General features: G+C 44.5%; 1 protein-coding gene across 1 annotated transcript in view; it reads left to right on the top strand.

Moving 5' to 3' along the window:
- Positions 1-23,699, top strand: part of LOC102754013 (chromosome unknown open reading frame, human C1orf21) — a 116,976-nt gene extending 93,277 nt beyond the window's left edge. Inside the window, exons 3-5 of the mRNA XM_006772953.2 lie at positions 4,130-4,206; positions 11,477-11,537; positions 22,905-23,699. Of these exons, the coding sequence (XP_006773016.1) occupies positions 4,130-4,206; positions 11,477-11,537; positions 22,905-22,943 (177 nt within the window). The 3' untranslated portion in view covers positions 22,944-23,699. The remainder of the gene's footprint in view (positions 1-4,129; positions 4,207-11,476; positions 11,538-22,904) is intronic.
- The last annotated feature ends 246 nt before the right edge of the window (positions 23,700-23,945 follow it).

Below are 23,945 nucleotides of genomic sequence, written 5' to 3'. Positions count from 1 at the left end.
AGGTGACTCCCTGTTCTTTTTAAAATATATTTTCATTGATTTCAGAGAGGAAGGGAGAGGGAGAGAGAGAGAAACATCGATGAGAGAGAATCATTGATCCACTGCCTCCTCTCAGATCCCACACTGGAGATACAGCCTGCAACCTGGACGTGTGCCCTAACCAAGAATTGGTCCACTGAGCCAAACCGGTTTCGGCTGATTTGCTGTTTAAATAAAACTGTCACTCCCTGACATTAGTTTGCAAACACTTCGGAGAAAGGGAGGGTTTTTTTCAAGGATGGAGCCCCTAAGTAGGAACCGTTCGAGGGGTCCCTGCCCTGCTGGGCCTCTCTGTGGACCCCCAGGCAGCTCTGTGGAACCCCAGCACTGTTTGAAACTGTCATGTGGAAAACCAACTGGGGGTATCCCTGAGTGTGAAGGTGTCTTTTCTCTGAAATAGAATTCAGGTCACCTGGGCCTCTTGTTTGAGATGCAGATTCCTGGGCCTGGGTCCCAGACACACGCTCGGCGAGTTTGGGTAGAGCCTGGGGATGTGGGTTTCTGTGCGCATCCAGATGATTCCGAAACCAGCATGAGCGGGTCCCGTACAGCGCTGCTCCCTGGGACCGCTCTGCTGCACACCTGAAACTAACACAAAATAATGTTCAATGCAAACTGTCATTGCAAAAGAAAAATTTAAAAATATGTATAATAATAAAAGTGTAATCTGCTAATTAGACTGGACAGCCGAGTGACCTTCCGGAACTTCAAAGCGGGGGCTGCAAGGGCCAAGCCCCTTGCACAAACTTCATGCATCAGGCCTCTAGTAATAAATATTAGTAATACTTACATAAATATATAAATGTTACTAAAGATTTGACATTTAAAAAAAACAACACTGCTCTACAAACTGCCTGCCGGGGGCCCTTTCAATGGCTTCCACTTCGTCTCACTTGGTCCCAGTTTATTTAGGTACTTAGTTTATGTGCCACATACTATTCAGGTGTTTCTTGCCAAGGGAAACAATATCTTAGTCATCTCTCACATCACCTCCCAGGCTAATGCTCTTCCTGGCGCAGCCCTCTCTGTTGGGTCTGCTCATCCAAGGCTCCCATCAGCCTCCTGCCTCCTCCAGCCCTTCTTGGTGGTGTTTGTTTGCTTGTTTCATTTTTTAAGACACCAACGCTCAACCACTGAGCCACGCTAGCTGGGCAAGACATCTCTTTAAACCTTCCCTTCCCCAATAAACACCCTGAGTAGAAGTTAAATGATATCTGTAAGCAAACACAGAACTGATTTATGGATGCAAATGCAGCTAACCAGTAGGCATATGAATGTTCCATGTTGCAAGATACTAGGTATTTTGAGGAATACAAGGACATGTAAGAACAAATCCAGACTTTATTTTTAAAATAAAGAAAGCCTTGCCCTGGCTGGTGTGGTTCAGTTGGTTATATTATTCCGTAAACTGAAAATTTGCTGATTTGATACCCAGTCAGGATATATGCCTGGTTTTCGAGCTCGATCCCATAAGGTTGGTGCAGGAGACAGCCAATCGATGTTCTCACATAGACATTCCTCTCTCTCCCTCTCCCTTCCTCTCTTTCTAAAAAGTCAATTTTAAAAAAAGTCTTTCAAATAAAGAAAGCCCACAATGAGACACCCACTCAATTGGCAATAATGGAAGACATTACCAAGCGTGGGTGGGAATGTGGAAAGCTGGAATCATTATGCATCACTGGTGGGAATGTAAAATGGTGCGGCCACCTTGGTCACATCTGAAATAGTTGACTGTAAATTTACCGTATAATCTAGCAGTTTCACTCCTGGGAATGGAATCTGCCCAAGAGAAATGAAAACATATGCCCTTGCAGACATGTGTATGAATGGTCATAGCGGCATTATGTGTGATGACCACAAACTAGAAACAGTGCAGATGAATGGCTAAACAAAATGTGGTACAGCCATACCCTGGAATGTTATTTGGCAATTAAAATAAGTGAAATACTGAAATAGGCTACAATATGGATAAACCTCAAACACATTACCCAAGTGGAAAATGCCAGGCTATCTATTATAGGAGTCCATGTATATGAATCTAGAAAAGGCAAGTTTGTAGGGAGAGAAAGCTGACTGGTTTCCTGGGGCTACAGCTGAGAGCAGGAAATAACTGCAGATGGATTTGGGGAGACGTTTTGAGTTGATAGAGCTTTTCTAAAACTGGGTTGGGATGATAGTTGCACAGCTCTATACATTTCCTAAAATGTGTCACTTAGTAAATGATGAATTTGCAGTGCCAGGCCCCTGAGCCAGGCAGTGTGACCCTGAGGGTACAGGGAGGACATGGGCCCGGCCTTCCTGGGGTTAGTGCTTTAGAATTCTCTGCTCGTTCTCCCACCTGCCTTGTAAGAAATTAGGCAGCTCATCTGTTGCTCCCTGATGACATCAGCAGAGGAAACAATGTCTATGTCATACATTTCAAATGTTCATGAAAACATTCTTAAGTTTAGTGTGAGGTAAGGAAGGTAAAATAGACTGCAAAGTTTGCGCAGTGGTTAGAGCAGTGATGGCGAACCTTTTGAGCTCGGCGTGTCAGCATTTTGAAAAACCCTAACTTAACTCTGGTGCTGTGTCACATAGACATTTTTTGATATTTGCAACCATAGTAAAACAAAGACTTATGTTTTTGATATTTATTTTATATATTTAAATGCCATTTAACAAAGAAAAATCAACCCGAAAAAATGAGTTCGCGTGTCACATCTGACACGTGTGTCGTAGGTTCACCATCACTGGGTTAGAGGGTCAGCCCACCCACTGCAGGGTCACAGTTCGATTCCTGGTCAAGGGCATATATCTGGGTTGCAAGTTCAATCCCCAGTCAGGCATTGTGGAAAGCAGCTAATCAACACCCCCCCACACCTCCACCCCCGTCTTCCTCCCTCTCTCCCTCCCTCTCCCTGTCTCCCCCACCTCTCTCCCTTCCACTCTCTTTACAAATCAATGGGAAAAATACCCTGGGGTGAGGATTAACACAAAAGAAAGATACACTGCAAAGGAATTGTAGGGATTCTTTTTTCTTAGAAAATCACAAAATTACCCTATGTTTTGGGATAGCAGTGTTATACAGATAAGCTCATGTTTGGTGGTCAGTAACAAAACCACCACCAGAACATATAAGTCATTGGAATGTACATGGCTTTTGTGATCCTGGGAGAAATACAAACTCAGAAGAGTTCATTTGAGGGCCCATCTGTCTCACTGCCTTCTCACACGGCTTTGCATGTGGTAAGAAAGGTGGGTTGACCCATGTGAGTTTCATTCTTCCCCTTAGCCTAGGTCTTGAACTGTTGCCACACCCCTGGTTCCTGGAGTCTATATAGTCACTTCTTAAATTGGTTTACAATAGTCTTTCCTTTCATTTTAGGGATATGTTTTGTGAGCAAAGAATAAAGCATCTTGAATATATCTTTTAAAATAATGTCTGTGAAAGTAAAGATGAGTGGTATTATTGAGCTAGTGTGCTGACTGGTATATCAGTATTTTAAGATCTGAGAGAACTCCTTTCCCATCTGGCTGGTTTCCTGGGAATAAGAAATCAGATTAGGCCAACAGCCAGAATGTGCCTCTTGAATACAGGCTAGTACTGAGCTTTACTCATCCAATTCCAGTGCTCCTCCGTTATTTTTAGGCCTGTTCTCGTCAGTGTCCCTGCTAGAGCCTTGTGCAGACTTGATGCCGCAGTAACTCGATGCCTTTGTCTTTTACAAAGAGAACGCGCTGAAGTCGGTTACCTGGGCAAGTCCACAACGGCTGTGGTTTTGCCCCTCTGCTCTTCCTGGCCTGAGAATCTGCTCTTCTTGGATTCTTACTGTTTTCAGTAACTCAGCCTAAAAATCACATTCCAGTTGCACATCATTTTCTAAACAGAGTCATAGCTGTTATAGAGCTAATGGCTTTCTTCATGACCACATTCCCTGCTAAAATGTTTGGTAGTCCTACCTGGACCGCGTGACCTCTTTGCCAGGACTTCGGTCCTTGTGAAGTAGCCAGCTGTGGAGGGTCCCAACCTTCTAGCGTCTCTGTGATGAAAATCCATGCTGTTGCTGAAGTGCTGATTGTCATCTCGTCTTTTATGTGTGTGTTTCAGGAAAAAAGTGCCAGTTCAAATGCAAGACTTAAAACTAACAAAGAGATTCCGGGATTAGTTCATCAACCCCGAGCAAAGTAAGTCCTACTTCCTATATTTATATTGTTTTGAAAGCTAAAAATATTTTCAGAGTGAGTTCCATTTTGCCTATTAGATAATCAAGACTGACTATAAAGCTATGCTCATTATGACCCGTGTAGTTTGGTCTAGCAGCGGTTCTCAACCTGTGGGTCGCTACCCTTTCACAGGAGTCACCTAAGACCATCGGAAAACACATATATAATTACATGTTGTTTTTGTGATTAATCACTATGCTTTAATGATGTTCAATTTGTAACAATGAAATTGGGGGTCACCACAACATGAGGAACTGTATTAAAGGGTCGCGGCATTAGGAAGGTTGAGAACCAGTGGAAGGAACAGATTGGAGAGTCCAAAAACAGTCCATAATATATGACAGAGCAGGCATTTAAATGATCAGTTAGAAGAAAATAAAGGGGGATATCTTTATGGGGTAGAGAAGAATTTAAATAAGTCACAAAGGATGCAGATCTTAAGGAAAATGATTAATTATGGTGACCACATTAAAATTAAGAACTTCTGTTTATCCAAATACACTGTAGGAAAGTAAAAGGCCAAAAAAGGATGGAACAGGTATAATACATGTCAATACATATAATTGACAGTAGTTGGATTTGCAGAATACCTGGTATATAAAGTATTCCTACAAGTCCGTGAGTAAAAGGCGGAGAACTCATAGCAAAATAGGCTGAAGACATGAACAACCCTTTCACTGAAGAGGAAATAGGAATGGCTAATCGATATGAAAAAATACAAAATGTTGACCGGGATATGGAACACAGGCACTCTTAACGCCTGCTGGTGGGAATCTAAACTGGTGCCATTACTTTGGGAAACAATTTGCATTATCTACTAAAATTGTACCTGCACACACCTTCTCCCCAGCATCGTCACTCTCAGGGCAGAGGAGGGTAACGCCCAGCCCAAGGACCATATAAGGCCCTTGAGAAGTCCTTTAGTCTGGCCCTGCCAAGGCAACCGCAGGCGGGACTCGAATTCAATAAATCTGTGAGCTTTTTTCACTGCAACATAAATTTCTATCAAGTGAATTATATTATTTGAATGATGTTATAAATATCCAAAAGACTCTGGGCAGAAAAAAGGTCCCTACCCCTGCTGTAGAGAAGGCCTAGGGCATGTGTGCCCGCAGAAATACCCATAGCAGCACTGTTTCTGTGAGCTCCTGAAGCTCTTGGATAACCCCAAATGGACAGTGTAGCTCAGCTGGTTGGGCGTTGTCCTGTGAACTGAAAGGTTGCTGGTTCAATTCCCAGTCAGGACAATTGCCAGGTTACTGGCTCGATCCCCAGTAAGGGGGTGTGCAGAGGCAGCCTATCGATGTTCCGCTCTCTCCTCCCTTCCTCTCTCTCTAAAAATCAATTTAAAATTTTTTAAAAAAACTTTTTAAAATATATAATGGCTAACAAAAATGCGGCATATTCTTTTGATGAGAATATTACATATCAGTGAAAATGAACAACCTATAGCTGCATATATCAAGAAGGAATCTGCCCTGGCCAGTTTGGCTCAGTGGATAGAGCGTCGGCCTGTGGACTGAAGGGTCCCAGGTTTGATTCTGATCAAGGGCACATGCCTGGTTTGTGGGCTCTATCCCCAGTGGGGAGTGTGCAGGAGGCAGCCGATCAATGATTCTCTCTTGCATTGATGTTTCTCTCTCTCTCCCCCTCTCCCTTTCTCTCTGAAATGGATAAAAATATATTTTTTTAAAAAAAGAAGACAGAATCTCACAAATGTAAAGCTACAGTGGTAAAGTGAGTAGTAGGACCTGCCTATAGGTAGTTTCATTCATATAAAGTTCAGAAACAGGCAGAACGAAGGAACATAGAATATATGTATGAGTGATAACACAATAGACAAGCAAAGAAATGAAAAGGCATTAAATTAAGAATCGTGGTTCTCTCTGACTCGATGGAAGACAGTGGGACCACAGGTTCTAATTCTTAATTTGAGTGGTGACTCCAGGGATGTCCTTTTATTATTATTTAAAACCAGACAAATGACATGCTATGTTTTCTCTACTCTGTGTTATGCATTTCACAATTAAAAAGTTAAAGAGAATAATGAGTCATTTTCTAGGATGTTCTAGAACTGAATCTACCTTAGTGATAAAATGCACTGTGTGTGACGTGAAAGCCAACTCCCTTTTCCTCAAAGACGCTCTGGTATCCCAGAGGCTGCAGAGCTCTTCTGTGGGGCTCCCCTAAGTCTTAGCAAATCTCCTGGCAGTCCGGGTGACACTAATAAATTCTACACAGCCCCACCCCGTTCCAGGATAAATGCGACCATTACACATGTGCAATCGTTGCCCCACGAATCAAAATCATCAGTAGAATAAATTGTGTTATCTCTGATTCCTCCCAGGAAATTGAGACAAAAATAGCCTAGTTCCTAATCACGTTAGCCTGGTATCTGGCATTGCTACAGCCATGGCTACTGCCATGCGGCGATTAGGACTCTTTAGGGGGCGGTCAATGAGCTCAGGGATTAAAGTTTGTCACTTTCAAAGAACATGAGACATTTCTAAAATCCACTTACTCCCTACAATGTCGGTATAATGGGACGGCTGGTGTTTGCACCCTCAGGTGAGTGTGATGGTATATCACAATCTCCCTCGTTCACTTCCCTGGGAAGCACTTTGATCTACACTAGCTGATGACAGAACCTCATCATCTTTCCATCCAAGCCAGGGGACACAGGCTATTTTTAAATGCTTCCCTTATCGCTGAGTTCTAAGCAGAGACCGGATTAAGGAGAATTTCTTTTTCATGTAGAGTGAATACTAATTGAACTTGGACACACTGAAACCGAGTTCTGCAAACTGGCATGAAGCTCTCAGAGAACTTGATTAAACCGGCTCACGTGTTTATTCTAAAATTATGAAGAAAATGCTGTTTTCCACACAGCAGCATTCGTGTGTGTGTGTGTGTGTGTGTGTGTGTGTGTGTTGTAAACTGTCCGTCAGAACATAGGGTTCATGGAATTCAACTCAGAAATCCTTCTGGGGCCCAAGAGAAGAGTGTTACTTGTCCTACTTGCTGACTCACAGGATGAAGGGAACGCATTTCCTATGCAGTTGCATAAAACAAGATAACGAGCGTTTGTTGTTTTTCCCATGAGTGGAAGGACAGTCTCATCCCAGCCAATGGCAGATTTGTTAATAACAACGGCAGATAATTCTCACATCTTCATTTGATGCAACACGTGGAACATATTCTTACAACTTCGTGATCTCAGGCAAGTGACCTGGTGTCTCGGAGCTTCAGTTTTCTCAGAGAAAAAAGAGGGTGAGCAATCCTGTCTCATAGGGCTGGGGAGCAAATGAAATCATGTACGCCTAGCGCTTAGCACAGTGACTCGGTAAGAATGCCTTAATATTGAGAAAACACCCAAATGGCCTTTACCAAGAAAGTGGGGTAAATAAACTCCACTGTATTGCACAGTGGAATATATTCAAGTTAATATTAAGTCAGTTCATTTAATCTTTAAATTCGTTAAGATGAATGCACAAGGCTGGATGGACCTCGTCAATGTAATATGCCAGAAGAAATGAGTAAGCCCTAAAAGATTGCATAGAGCGTGATGCACTCTTTGTGAAGTTAAAAAAAAAACAAAAAACTAAAGTACCTTCATGGTAGGAGGTAAGTTAGCTCTAGCTGGTTGTCAAGATCCTAGCTTTTGTTTTGCATTTTGGTTTTATGGGTGCTTACCAGACTATTTTGTAAAAACTAACAAACAAGATAATTAACTAAAACTGAGCCTGAGCCATGCATGAGCTACAAACAAGGGTGTGTCGTGATGTGAGGACTAGGATTAACCCCACTTCCCTGAGGTCCAATTGAAAAATAATAACGATGACCATGAAAAAATAACCATGTTCAGGCCAAGATCTGCCAGGAACCCACTGAGTAACCGAATTTCATTTTTGCAGGTGACGTTTTAGGGAATCGGGACCTTGCCTTCTCATACTTTTCTGGCTTAAGTTTTTATTATTTGGAAACTTTCTTTTCAGTCACTGAACATGAAAGCCATGTGTCTTTCAGCTCGAAAGCTCATTTTGCTCACCTTCTTTCATTTTTTAAAATATATTTTTATTGATTTCACAGAGGAAGAGAGAGAGAGAGAAACATCAATGGTGAGAGAGAATCATTGATCAGCTGACTCCTGCATGCCCCACACTGGGGCTCGAGCCCACAACCTGGGCATGCACCCTGACTAGGAATCGAACTGTGATCTCCTCGTTCATAGGCTGATGCTTAACCACTGAGCCACGCCAGCCAGGTTGCCCACTTCATTCTGTTCATTTGCTTACTTGTCAGTAAGATTCCATCATGTTATCATCTCTAGTCTCGTGAAGCTGAGAAGTCACAGAAAGAAGGGCCTATGCTAGCACAGGGTTAACTCACAAGAGCATTGCCAAGGTCAACAGGGGCCACACATTGTCCTCCATACAGCACTGGGTTTTCCCAGTTGGAGTTGTCGTTATTAGAGAGAAAGAAATAAGGATTACTAAAATTGTTAAGCTTTATTAATTAAATCAGGCACCACCATACAGGCTTTTTTTTTAAAGTGTATATTTTATTGATTTTTTACAGAGAGGAAGGGAGAGAGAGAGAGAGTTAGAAACATCGATGAGACAGAAACATCAACCACCTGCCTCCTGCACACCCCCAACTGGGGATGTGCCCATAACCAAGGTACATGCCCTTGACCGGAATCACACCTGGACCCCTTCAGGCCACAGGCTGACGCTCTGTCCACCAAGCCAAACGGGCTAGGGCTACCATACAGGCTTTTATAAAAGATTTTTATATCTAATTTAGCATCAAGTATTTATACTTTTTAAACTAAATTATAATTCAATTATTCCTTTTCAATACCTGGAGGAAACATAGAAAACCCATGTGCTTTTTCCTCCTCCTGGCTCCCCATTCACGGTCCTCAAATTGGGCATCAGAAGGCACCCAGGAATCTTGTTACCTAGGAACTGTTTCTCACAGTGCAGCGTAAACTTTTGAACGAAAAAACTATTATTAATGCCACTGTGTTGACAGGGTCTCCATAGGAGAAGAGGTCATTCACATTTATCTAAGCGGCAGTCAGTCAACATGGGCTGGTTTATTTTGTCAGAGTACCAACCCTGGCTCTGCCCTCGTTGGAGGGTTTCGGGACTTCTCTCTGAAACGATCCCCTGGGAAACAGCCGAGTGAGTCTCATGCTTTCAGGTGCATCCTACCCAGGAGGATGCACAGGTGACAGGGACCGCGTGCAGCCTTTGTGCCATCCGGCAGTGTCTGTCACTTCCAGGCACAACAGAGTTTGTCTGAAAGAGCTTGTGTAGAGTGTCAGGATTGGACGATAAGTAAGTCGCCCTACCGCTCAGTATTTTCTAACACAGTCCACATGCTGTCTTTCAAGGGGCAAGATAGTGAACGCGCCTGGTGGGTGGCTCTTCCTCGTAGACGTTTGAATGAGGCAGAGATGGTGGACCGCTCTTAGACGAGGGAACATCGTTTCTGTATCAAGGTTGTGATCCTAGAGACACGCCGACGGAAGGCTTTGGTTAGAATTGTTTCTCCAAGGGTGAGCGGGAAGGTGGAAGTGGTCGTTCACTTCCTGTCTTGGACCTCTACCCAAAGTAAGGTTACGATTTCATTCCAGATCCAGGTGGGATTGGAAATGCACTGCCTTGTCTAATTACTTCTGGGTTGGACGGCTTTCATCCAATTTGTTTTAATCAAAGGGATACCTGGGTTTTGTTGTGTGTTTTTTATTGATTACAAAACATGTAGTGAAACCGCACAAAGCTGAAACCACTGAGGTTTTAGTTTTTGCTTTACCACCTTGGGGTCGTCACCATCAACCTTGGTCCCAAGCTCCTGATACGGACTCTTGAGCCTGGGCATTCTTTTGTATTGACTTTATTGGGGTGACATTGGTTAATAAAATAATATTAGTTTCAGGTGTACAATTCTATAAAACATCGTCTGTTGATTGTATGGTGTGTTTCCCACCCCAAGTCAAGTCTTCCAGCACCATTTTTCCCCTCTTTCCCCTCTTCTACTTCGTCAAGTCTCTTTCCATCACCATTTTTCCCCTCTTTCCCCTCTTCTACTTTCCCCTCCTCCCCTTTCCCTCTGCTAATCACCTACTGTTGTCTGTGTCTGTGAGGTTTGATGTGTTTGTTTTTTCCTTAATGGAACCCAGACACTCTTGCTCACAGGAGGGCAGACCCATTTGGAGAATGGGTTTTACTGAAGAGTTCCCCTTTTGTCCATCCAATGTGCATATGTTGCGTACTAACCACACATTATTGTTTTCGTGCTGTGATAGTTCAATAAAGGAGTGAATGGAAGTTAGCAACAGTCATAGAACGTGAGTGCGGGAAGGTTTTCTAGATGACGAATCAGAGGTCTGTGCCTCACCCCCGCTAACATCTGCACTGCACTGCCTCTGTGAGGTCATGAATCACATGCATTTAAATAGCGATCATGTGGTCAATTAATATCATATATATTGCCCTTCCCGTTGGTGATCTCGGCTCTGCTTACCGGTGTTACCACATTCATCTCACAAGGTTTGCTATTAAATGGGGTAAGACAAGCAAACACACAGGGCAAGTGCTACCCAAACCTGCCTCCTGACTTTCTCCTTTATTCCAGTGGAATTTCTGTCCCTGGGAGGCACATTCGCTGTCGCCAATGCAGAAGGTTACACATTTCCATATAATAACTAGGGTTATACACAGGGTGGAAATATGGGGAGGCACATTCGCTGTCGCCAATGCAGAAGGTGTTCAGGGCCAATGTCAAGTTCTCAGCTCATTTGCCGCCAGCCCTCATCTAGACACTGAATATCATGCTGATGCTTTGCAAAATACACATTTCCATATAATAACTGGGGTTATACACAGGGTGGAAATATCCCATGTGCTGCTTGCCTATCCTTTTTTAAATCACAAATATGTATCTGAAGAAAAATTTGGCACATACCTCCCAATAACACCACTGTAAATAACATGTACATTGACAGGAAATTGTATTCCTTAAGTCACAGGCACTGATAGACTCTTATGAAATGCATCTGTACGATTACTGTAATAACACTTATTCTTACTATAACTTCAGAGTATTTCTGTGGAAAAGTCTGCAAGAAAGAAATGTCCACCTCCAAGTGTAGGGCGTCAGCATTTTTCCTTGAGGGAGGAGGTTTAAGAAAACATTGAAATGTGCGCTCTTTGTTTTTCAGCATGCACATCTCTGAAAGCCAACAAGAATTCTTCAGAATGCTGGATGAAAAAATCGAAAAGGTAAGGAGTCAAAGTACATGTTTCAAGACTAATTGCCTCTTGGGTGAGGGTAACAACCTTCTGGTTCCTATGTCACGAAGTTATTCTTGTAAGGGGCTGGGTAGAGAGTTAACACAGAAGTTCCCCTTACACCAAGAAAATGTGACTGTGAGAATGTTTCGTGTCTAAGGAGGCTTCCCAGGACCCTGGGCTACCCCTGATCATTCATTAAAGCGGGCAACACCAGATAGAGACACGTTGTCTCTAGGGACAGTGTTCTGATCACTGTGTGTTGTCTGCCCCTGAGGCCCTGCTCTGACCTCCGACTGCAAGCAAGAAGGTACCTGCCAACAGCTACCTAGTGCCTGACACTACTCTTAAGTTCTTACCTCGTGTGCACGTTGCAATCAGTAGCCACCTCAGGGTAATAACTGTGAGACGTGTATTATCTGCGTCTTACAGGCAAGGAAACTGAGGCTCAGGATGCTTGAGTAACTTACCCCGTTTTGCAATGATAATAATAATGATAATAACATTGGGAGCCCACTTCTCTGAGGCTCCAAAGCAGTCTCTCCAAGGTGCTCCTCTAGGGGTGTGTGGATTTGACACTGACAGTGAGATGCAAGGTTGATCCATGTGGAAATTGAACCCATACTTAGGATCTCTGAGTAGCATATGCCAAGCAGCTGAAGGAAGTATGGACTATGGTTAATGATTACAGGCTTGCATCCTTGGAGAATTTAAGTTCATCACTGCAGAAAGGTGAATTTTAACTATTAAATCGAGTGTTATCGTTGGAAAGCTTTATTCAGATGAAGAGTAGAATCTTAAATTCAAAACATGTCATTACTATAGGAAGGCATCACAGGCCAATTTTACCTTTGAAATTTTTTCTGTTTTAATTGTTCTTTCTTTTTTTTTTTTTTTTTTTTTTTTTTTTTACTTTTTGTGGTTCTTTTATCTGAGGATTTGTCCATGAATTTCTCAGTTGTGATCTCTATCACTCAACGGAAGATAATGAAGAGGCCTTAAATTCATCAGTATTTCAGCAGCAGAATAATTGTATAATAAGAATAATTGTATAATCTAATGCACCACTAAAAGACCAGCAAATAATCACCAATGTGAAAATAGAGATAGATAATGAATTTAAATGGTAGTTTAGTCTATATTACTCCCTGACTGTGCCAAAACCTCATTTTAGGAATATAATATTTTACTTTTATTTTTAGTGAAATTTTGGCTTATGCATGACTTTTCAGATGGAAAATTTACCAAGTTTCACATATTGGTTCAAAAGCTGTTCAACTTGCCGATACGTTTTGTTTTAGTAAAGAAAAGCATAAAAAGAAATGACCTGTCCCCACTATTTTGGTAAAGATCTTTTCATCCTCAGTTTATTTGGACTTTTTTCCTCTGCAAGCTTTCTGGCAACAAAAAGATCTGCTTAGTAGTCAGGGGTCGTCTGTAAAAATTTGAAATCCAAATTGTAATTTATCTTTTAAACAACATATACAAATCTGACATGGCGTTAAAATGACCTCATTCCTTCCTGGTGTGTTTCCATAATTGAAATTCTACCACTTTTTACTCAAAAGTGAAATTCATTGTTCCCATCTGCAATTCAGTTTCCACTTTTCCTTCTGCATCGAGGTATAGAGAGAATGATGAGTTAAAAACAAGTGTTCCCACTATTGAGTACATTTTTTCATTTTTAATTTTTCAATTACAGTTGACATGCAATATTATATCAGTTTCAGGCATACAGCCCAGTGATTAGACATCATATAACTTATTAAGTGATCATCCGATAAATCTAGTTCAGTAAGGGAGTGTCATTTAATCTGACATGGGCCAGGGCTAAGTCTGAAGTCCCTTAAATCCAGGTCCAAAAAAATCAAGGGTTTACTGTATAAGGAATCAGTGACAACAGGGAAAATTTTTACAAGATAATGTTAAATGTGTCAATAGATTGAAGTGATATTAAAATGACATATATATGAACAGAGATTTAAGAGAAACTTGACCATGCTATTTATTAGGAAGATGGGGCTATAGGAAATTTTTTAAATTTGATTTTGATTGATGGTTTTCTTGTGTATAAAATAAGAACAGTTTTATAAAACGCCTTTTTGTAGAACTCTGCTGTTTGATGGTAGTGCTAGTCTCTGCAGCGGCCAGGGGGCCAACGCCAGCCACCAGACAAGAATGCTTTTTACATGTTCTAATGTGGGGGAAACAAGAAGCAGAGTCATGTTTTCTGACATGAAAAAAATATGTGAACTTCCACATTCAGTGTCCACAAAGTTTTATTGGAACACAGCCCCGCTCTTTTCTTTTTCTTTTGTCTGCGGCTGCCTTCACCTTACGTCGCCAGAGTTGAGTTGCAGCAGGAACCATACGGAATGCAAGGCCTTATGTGTTTACTGTGTGGCCCTTGGCAAAGAAAGTGGCCCAGGCCTGCTCAAGAACATCAGTTGAGTGTGGCCCAGAGACATGGGCACCCACCTACTTTATTCCTGCTCCTCTTATCCTCACTCCTGTCACTTCCTCCTAGGGAACAGCATCTTTGAGGTCACCTGAATGCCATCCTCAGGGAAAGCTTGACAACTGTGTGCCATAAAGCTTCTAACATAGCCTCCCTTTTGTCTGTAGGATGAGGATTTGGGTTTATTAAACACTTTATGAGGGGAGGGGATGAAAGCCGTTTAGTTAATACTCATTCTCTCTTGGAAATGAAAAGCCCAGTATACTGGAATTGTTGTCACTGCTGTGGGTACCCTGGGGATCCTTCCCTTAGATGATCCAAGCAGCTGTCAGAGGCTGGAGGCTGTCACACTCCTCCTGCTCATTACAAACCCAGACCTTTTTCCAACTGAAATAATAACGTGTGAGTCTAATTAGAAGAAAGCCTGTTAGAAACAGAGACAGCCATTAATGCCTCGATTGGTTTTTCTAATGAACTAAGTCGGGGGAGGAGACGAACAGCACAGCTCATGACTTTTGCTTTTCTTCAGCGTTTGTTGTAAATTGTTGTTGGACCGTAAGTGAAAATGCTATTGAAACGCACCCTGTCTGGAGACGCTCTGTGAGTCCAGCCCTGGCCCTGGTCCCACAGGAGGAGGATGGAAGAGCCGCCCTTCACGGGGCAGGGGGAGGGGGAGGAGGCTTTCATTCTACTTTCCCAGCCTTTCCCGCCTGCCTCCTTCTGATCATGTTTGTTCTGGATTCTAGCTCATTGTTCCCACTGCCCAAGGGGTGGAAGGCGGCTCTCCCGCCCTGTACTCCTGCTTCAGGGACAGAGCTTCATGGCCAGATGCTCATAGAAACTTGCATCTGAGGTTGTCTCTGGCTGGTGATGCCTGGAGGGAAAGGTTGCAGGGGAGAGGTGTTAGGGGGGCAGAGAGGGAAGATGACCCGTTAAATTTCTGCACCAAAATCCAGATGTGGCATTTGGGTTTCATTGCTCATGATCCTCTTTGGTGCTTGGAAAGCCGGTCAGTCGCACAGTGCAGGGTAGAAGGCTATGCAGAAGGCATAACTGAGTCAAGAAATGGAGGTTCAGGAAGCCCACAGTTAGGAAGAGAGGGGGGGAAGACGAATCACGCAAAGGAAGCAGATAGTAGGTAAGAGAAGCGAAATACCACACAGGCCAGAAACTAACAGGTGCTCCCACCATCATCCCGAGAGGTAAAGGAGGGGAGGATACACTCTTCGGTCAGTCAGAACACAAGGGCCTGCTTTATGACAAGGATCACTCACACTTCCAGACAGAAATAAGCCTCGTTTAAGCCAACTTCTATAATGAGCCTTCATTACAAAAATTCATGTTTGCTTTCACCAAACATGAAAATCTTGACTGGAATGTCTAGTTTATGTTCCTAGTACATGTGAGGTTCTGTTTTTTAAATTGATTTTAGAAGGCAGGGCAAGGGGGGAGGGGAGGAAGAGATAGCAACTTGTTGTTCCACTCTTTATGCATTCATTGGTTGGTTCTTGTATAGTCCTGACTAGGGATTGAACTGGCAACCTTGGCCTAGAGGAGTGGTCGGCAAACTCATTAGTCAACAGAGCCAAATATCAACAGTACAACTATTGAAATTTCTTTTGAGAGCCAAATTTTGTAGGTAGGTACATTGTTATTAACTTAATTAGGGTACTCCTAAGGCTTAGGAAGAGCCACACTCAAGGGGCCAAAGAGCCGCATATGGCTCACGAGCCGCAGTTTGCCGACCACGGGCCTAGAGGGAAGATGCTCTAACCAACTGAGCCACCTGGCCAGGGCTCAGTGTGAGGTTCTTTAATGCAGAACCTGGTGACAACAGCAGAAGACATAGTTTAGGATGCCTGACTGAATATTGTGGAAAGTAAACTAGATGTCGTTCCAAACGTGGTTTACACAGGTCTTACCTATAGACATAAAAATGGTGAATAATGGACTGGGGCCTTCTGTTACCCACTTTTGCGCCCCCTGCCTCTGACTTGCCTCTCCTAAGTTCCAGGCCATCCTCAGAACCAGTCTGTGCCCCCGTCTCTGCTGATACTTCTGCTCAAGCCATACTCTGTATCCGTTGAATTGCTACAGAGGTCTGCTTTTTCCACCGTGACCTGCAAAATGTTGACAATTTGCTTCTCTTATGAGAGTCCCAGGACACCTCCTGTATCATGTCATTCAGTAGCCTCCACCTCCATCCCTACACACACACACACACACACACACAGCACTGCCTCCCTCAGACACCTGCCTATGCATAACCATTGTGATAGGGGCCACACAAGGATTCCATTAGGTATCAAAAAGACATGTTGGCTAAAATTACTATAAAACATGGTGGTGGTGGGAAGGACCACTGGGAGAGGAGGAGACCAGCCCCTTCAGCCCCTTGAACAGCTGGGGGAAATGTCACTCAGAGAGATGATGTGATGAGATCATAAAGATTCCATAGGCTGGGAGTGTGAGAGATGAGAACAATGTGTGTGGAAACAGTGGTACCCAGCAAGGACTGCCTGTTTGGGACACGTGGTGATCGGTCCTGTTGGTGGTGTTTGCGTGGCAGCAGAGAGCACAGGAGCCATACCTCAGGAAGCTTTTTTTTATTGGGGGAGGTGAGGGGAGGGGATATTCGATGGATTTTTGTCATGCTTAATAAAAATGCTGCAATGAAAATATTTTTACACATGCTCTTAACTTTATGGAGCTATAATTTACATACCATAAAATTTACTCATTTGAAATGTACAAGTCAATGAATTTTAGTAAATTTACCAAATTGCACAACCATCACCACACCTCAGTTACAAAATTCCCCATCACCTCAATAAGATCCCTCCTGCACACTTTACAGTCCATCCCCTTTCCCACCTCCAGCCCCGGGAACCAATGCATGTAGATTTTTTAAATATGTGTTTGGGAGTTTATCTTTGGATACTGATTTCTGTGATTTCTGTAATGAAGGGTGTGCACATTTTTATGACTCACAATACCTATTGGGCAATTACTTTTCAAGGCAGCTATATACCATTTTACACTGAGGCCAGCAATATATGAGAGTCACATTTCATGGTGGGTGTGGCTGTTTTTAAGTAATAGCGTTATTTTAATTTGTATTTTTTATTACTACAGCAGACCACTTTTCTGTTGGTGTGTTTACTGGTTTTAATTTGCTCTGAATGAGTTTCCACTTTGTGCCCTTTTGCGATCCTCTCCCTGTTCATTTTTTTTATTGGTGTGAGCGACCCACGTAACTTCCATCAGGCTCACATGTATGCTGTGGGTATTCTTCCCAGGACGAGGTTAGCCTTTGTATTTCGTGGCATTACTTTCTGACATGCAGAGTCCAGTCTCCCGTGATCAGATGGGCTCTTCTTTCCTTTTACCTTGTGATCTCTTCTGTTTCCTTGAAGCGTTGTCTCTCTCCAGAGCTTTGACAGGAGTTCAGTTTGACATTCTGTTCTATTATTGCCAAGATGTAGCACTTTGATTCTTTTGGAATCTGTTGTTACTGGTGATTCCCTTTGTCGGTACTTCACTTTCACACATCCTAGGCTGCATTCCTTGGATGTTTTCTTCTGTGTTGGTAATTTTTTGGTGGGTCCATTTAAAAAAAACAACTGTTGTAAAACAGAAGCACATGCAGAGGAGGGAGACCTCGATGGAGACCATGTTATTTGCAGATGACGGACCAGGGGATGCTGTTGATCGGGGAAGGCCTGTCCTCCGGTCCCAAAGGCCCAGACTACGCCGTTCTGTGGGCACAACCAGGGTTTGGGCTCTGCTGCTGAGGGGTTTCACAGGCAGCTTGGAAAAGCACCTGACGTGTTCCAGCCAAAAAGAGAGCATTCCCTGTCTGCAAGGTGGAAAGCGGAGGCCACCCTACGTTAAATGAGAGGTCAGAGGGGAAAGCCTCTAGGTCCCGTCCAGCTCCGAGATTTCAGCTCTCCCTAGTGTTTTTCATCCTTTCATTTATTCAGCAAATACTCATCAAGCATCTGACAGGCTGCCGACACTAGTCTAAATCCTGAGGGTGCAACAGAGTGTGAAACAGTTCCTGCCCACTCGTTACTTCCATTCAAGGGGAAAGACAGCCAATTAAGAAATTAATTAATACACTAATAATGTCAGGTGATGATAAGTAATATAAATGAAGATGAAGCAGAGTAAGACGTGTTATTGAGTATAGGGTGTTCAAGGAAGACAATGAGGTGACATTTGAGCAGAGATTTAGAAGGAGGAGTAATGGATGCATGAGGGCTGGGGTCAGCAGGAGCCAGCCAGGAAGGAAGAAGGACAAGCATCCAGGCCTGAGGTACACGGCTTGACTAAGGACCTGAATGTAGCAAATTGATCTAGCTGTGGGCCGAATTTCTCACCTACGCAGTTTATGAGCTGTTGGATCTATTGATCTCATTTTTCAATATCATCATAAGAGCTGTAGTTCACTAAGTACCTACTAGGTGCCATGCTTTGCTAAACAGCCGTATGTATTTTACTTCTAATTCTCACATCAACACTGCAAGTTAGGTCTTACCGCTCCCATTTTAAAGATGGAGAAACTGAGGCTCAGTGCTTCCTCTGTCATTTTGACCTAGCTCTAATCCACTCCGTTGGGAAAGTACGCAGTTCACAGTTGATTGTTAAATGCCCGAGGTGCATGTATTAGCCCAGTGCGCCCTTGTTTACAAAAATATACTGAAGACTAACAGGATAAAATTGCACCTGAAACTGCACGGTCAGGCCTAGACTGCTTGTGTACTTAGACTTGAGGAGGAAAGGTACGGGAGGCACTTTGCAGGAACAGTTTATTTGAAGTCATTCATCGAGTGTTCCTCTTTCAACTTGCAGAATTTTAGAATTTGATTGCATATAAGCAAAACCCATTGACACAGACAATAGGGTGGTAAAGGCCTGGGGCAACGCGGGGGCAGGCTAAAAGGGATCCATGGGGGCACGGGGAGGGGCAGGGGGTGGGGGGGACATATGTAATACTTTCAGCAATAAAGATTTTTTTAAAGCATGCAGAATTTGAAAGTAGGATAATGTCCTTTCCTTTGCTATTCCTTAATATCTCTAATTCTTAGCCTAGACCAGGGGTGGGCAAACTTTTTGACTCGAGGGCCACAATGGGTTCTTAAACTGGACCGGAGGGCCGGAACAAAAGCATAGATGGAGTGTTTGTGTGAACTAATATAAATTCAAAGTAAACATCATTACATAAAAGGGCACGGTCTTTTTTTTTCAATAGTTTTATTCATTTCAAATGGGCCGGATCCGGCCCGCAGGCCATAGTTTGCCCATGGCTGGCCTAGACATTTCATCAGGCAAAATGGTTTACCCTAGCGCCTCGGAAATGTATGTTCTGCGTTGACATAAACTTCTGTACGTTTCCAAGAAAGTAATGCAAACAGCGGAAGAGAATAGCGGGTGTTCCCCTGCAGAGTAAGGACACGGTCAGGAACACTCCAGTCAGCAAACACTGTGATTTGTGTGTGTGTCTGCACCAAAATGCCCATGTGGTTCTTCCAACAACCCTTCCTGGTCAGCATCATCGGGCATTTCCGGTCCTCCAGCCTGTGGGGCCCTGGGAGGGACCCTGCTCTCTGTAGTGCTCAGTGGGGCCTTGGCACAAGGGTGGGATTGTGTGCACAGGCACTCATTCCAACCGCCCAGAGCCCCTTGACAAAGACTTCCAGTTTGTAGTCCCTTGTAGGGGAAAGGGCGTGCTCCAGCTCAGAGAATGCTGTGTGTCTCCCACACCCAGCTACTCCCACTTCCTGCCTTCTGACAGCTGACGGTTTTAAGGCGCTCTTTTTTAGCTCGGCTCTTTAAAAATGCAAATGAGACTTGAAGTCATGTCACAGAAGCCAGCTCCCTGTCCTGCCCCTGCCCGGTCGGGCTGGTGTGCAAGTGGGGCCCCAGGTGATGCCAAGAGGAGGCCCCTCACAGCGCAGATCTCCCTGGTTCCCATTTCTTAAAGCGATGCCGGCCATCCGGGAGCTCATGCTCTTGATGTTTGTGATTTTCAGGTTTCTGTTCATAAAATATGTGGTTCTCAGAGCTGCTGACAGGTGATAATACCAAAAATGAAACGGATTTGAATTTGAATTTTGTTACCAACTTCCTACAGTTGGCGGGGCGGGGGCGGAGGGGAGGGCACGGATTACCCTGGGCCCTTGGGCTGGTCTGAGGTTTGCCCACAAGTCACAAGGCACCCCTCCCGCCTTGCATGTTGGCGTGAATACCAATGAAATAGTGTCTGCAAAGCAACCAAAGCCGTTTTCCTTCTCCTTCTCGCAGCAATTATGGTCATTCCGGAGGAGCCGATGCTTGGGAAATGCAAGTTGCGGTCTTGAGTGTACACAGATGTTTATATAGATTTGTTCCTCCCAAGGAGGCACTTGTTTATGGTCATAGTCAACGTGGAGGGTCTGAAATACACCTCTACTTCATAAGCCGTTTATGGAGTTGGAGACGCTGCTTTATCAATGAGTGCACACCAGTTCACCTGTGTGTTGTCTGTCTGTCTGTCTGTCACTGGGCCGAAGTCTTCCTTGTGGATGAGGGGCCCTCTGAACCCCATCCTGGCCAGCTGGGCCGTGACTTCGATGTGAGGCCGGCGTTAGGTAGAAGAAGGGAAGGGACTTAGGTGTCCGCCATAGACGTTTTATTCGAGTGCGTGCACGTGTGGCCTGTCTTGGGTGCAAGGCGGTGGTGGGAGGAGGGAGTCCCTGACACCTATCAGGTCACAGGTTAGGACCTCAGTCCTCACCTGTCAGTCGCAGGAAGGGGGTCCCCATTCCTCTGCCAGGGGGCTGAACGAGCACGCGGTTTCAGAGTCATAACAATACCAGCAGCTAATAGGTATTGACTACCTGCCAGGCACTGTGTTTTTTTCCACTTAATCCTGTTCATGACCCTCGGAGGCAGAGACGATGATTATCCCCAGGAAACCAAAGCCCAGTCATTTGCCGATGTCACACAACAGCGTGTGTCCCCATATGCACTGGAAATGTATCCTCTGACCTTTCTTTTGAAAACTCCATGAGCCCTGCCTTTCCCCTCCAGCTGAACGCCCCGTGCCCACTTGCAGGTCTACTCCGGGGCCTGTGAGGAGAGCCCCACCTGGTAGGTGGGCTCCTAGCATAGCGTTGCTATGTCCGGATGTGTCCTGTTTCCCTCCCTGGGGAATAAACTCCCAACAGTCAGGGTCCGTGAGGTTCTCCTTTCTCACTCTTCACCATGTGGCCCGGAGGGTGTCTCCTGATGGGTCCCCATTTGCTTGGGAGGGGTCCCAGGGAGGCGTCACTGTGGGGTGACTGCTGAGCGCACTCTTGCCTTCTCAGGGAGGTCGTTGCCCAGTTTCTCTGCCCAGGAGGCGTTTCTCATGCAGCGAATAAAACCAGCCTGCCGACCACACTGGGGTCAGGCACTCCGCAAGTAGCAGGGGGAGAGCTGGCAATCAGACGGTGGAGGAAACTAAAATACGCTGATGAATGTCAGGCACTATGGGATCACTTTACTACTATTAACTCATTTAATCTCCAGCAACCCTGTGAAGTAGGGACTGTTATTTGTTTCATTGTACAGGTGGGGATGAATGTCAGGCACTATGGGATCACTTTACTATATTAACTCATTTAATCTCCAGCAACCATGTGAAGTAGGGACTGTTGTTTGTTTCATTGTACAGGTGGAGAAACTGAGACCCAGAGAGGTAACTTAAGTGAGATCCCCAGAGCTAGTAAGTCCGAGCTAGGATCACCCTTCAGCCAGATGGCCCAATAATTCATCATGACTACAGTTAAGTATTAGGAGAATGGGAAATGCTCCCAATATACAGATACTGTGACAAAGAAACATGTAATACACTTGGTAAATAGTTTTATGCAAAATTATTATATTCTTTAAGTTTGAGATGCTTTTATGAATAAGTTGTAGTTATTGAGAAAATTCTGTTTTTGAAGGAATATCCCCCCCCCCCAAAAAAAATTGAACATATAGCGTGTATTTTGAAAGAAAAAGGACAAAGGATGCAAACAGTATTAATGGTGACTTCTACAAAGCCCTTGTCTGCGACATTGTGATGTGGGCAGGTGTTCTATTCCTGTGATGGATTACAGACCAGGAAGCCGTGGGGTTCGACCTGAGGCACCCCAGCCAGGTCAGATGTGGAGCTTAAACCCCAGTCCTCAGGGCGCCTTCATAGAGTTTACGTCCTGTTGGAAAGAAGATGAAATATGTTCAACATGTCGCAATTGCATAGAATCATAAGCCTTCTTGTAAGCGAATGGATCAAAGGCATTTCTGTCTTTCTGGTGCATCCCACACATGCCAAACATAGTCTTAAGATATGTTATAGTCATCGAGTCCTTGTTGTTGTTTTAATCCTGTTTTAATTTAGAATGGATTAAAACCAAGACATCCCTGGATTACTCCATCCCCTTCTGTAAAATTGTAAATTCCGGGCACGGAGACGCAGCTATCAGATGTGAGCTGCCCTGGCCCCAGCAGAAAGCGACTTGTTCCTCGTCCATTTCCGTGTCTCTTGTTGATGAGAAATTGGCCTCCTGAATGGAGCATCCACGTGCTCCTCTCTCGGTGAAGGCTGGGTCCTGTAGGGTAGTATGAGTTCTTACCCATCTAAAGTAAGGGCTTATCTGGGGCTTGGTCAGATTGCCATGCCTTGAGGTCTCTTCAGTTTATAAATCAGTATATGCAGCTTCTAAACAGGTCATTGTGACGCATCTATCCTGTTGGCCGGTGGTCGCTGATGAGCTCTGGGGTTTGGTGCAAGGAGACAGGTACCGACAGAAAATGGATACAGGAGTGACTGTGTCGGGCTCTGCTTGGAATTTCTCACTCACATGCCACTCTCCTCCTTTCCCCTCCAGGGTCGAGATTACTGTTCGGAAGAAGAGGACATCACATAGCACCAACCTGACGCCCGAACCAGGAGCGACTACTGTGTAAATAGGTGACACCCCAGTCGAAACCTCGGCCAAGGTCGGTCCTCTTCACGGAACAGCACTATAGCAAAAGAAGATCGTTCCATATCGTATGCCCCATTAAATTACAGTGTTTCCTAATGAACTCGCAAAGGAATATTGCTAAAAAAAAACAAACAAAACAAAACAAAAAAACCTGTCATTGAACTTTCTTTGTTGCTGCTAGTTAAAACCTGTTGCAACTTTTCACTTCTCTCGTGTCCAGGTGTGCAGCAAAATTCTGCGATTTCACCTTAAAGATACTGTCGGTCTTACGGGGCTCTCCAGCCCGTTTTCTATAAGATGAGGTAGTGGTGAACTCGGCTCTCAGACTTCTGTTCTCGGGCGGTCCCGCTTCTAAGCGTCTCCTTCCCTCTCTCCTTCCTCCCCGTCTGTCCCAAAGTGGCGCAGAGCCTTGCTCCTCGTGGGCGGGCGGGCGATGGTGCCCTTTGGAGATGGGATGGTTGCTACGGCCTTGGTTCCCCGCTACGAAGCGGCAGAAAGCATGCTGTGACCCTGACTCCTGGGCGCCACCCAGGAGCCCGCAGCAGGCTGTTTCGTTTACTGGGATATCTCCATCCAGCAGTGAGCTCGCGACATTGGCTTTGCTCAGAGGCAGACGGACGTGTGATCACAATCATTTCAAATCCCTCTCCCCCACTTTTTTTTCTAAGGAAATAAACATTTTACTGTTTTTATGTATCCTTGTCTTCTCCCATTCATCCAGTTCAGTGTTCTCCGATGCTCCTGGGTGCGGAAGAGGAGCCCTCCTTTGCCGTGGCACCGAGACTTGGCCTAATGGCTCCCTACCCCTCCCAGGGGTAAGCGGCCACGCATTAGCTGGGCAGCAAGTGGTCAGAAGAGATGAGGGGACACTCCCACCCCCAACGACTTTCTAGGAGGGCCCGAAGCCACCCTGTCACCTTTTTATTAGCAAACATCCTACTT

This window comes from Myotis davidii, unplaced genomic scaffold, assembly GCF_000327345.1.
Source record: "Myotis davidii unplaced genomic scaffold, ASM32734v1 scaffold362, whole genome shotgun sequence".
Lineage (NCBI taxonomy): Eukaryota > Metazoa > Chordata > Mammalia > Chiroptera > Vespertilionidae > Myotis > Myotis davidii.
This window is presented reverse-complemented; position numbering and strand designations above follow the sequence as displayed.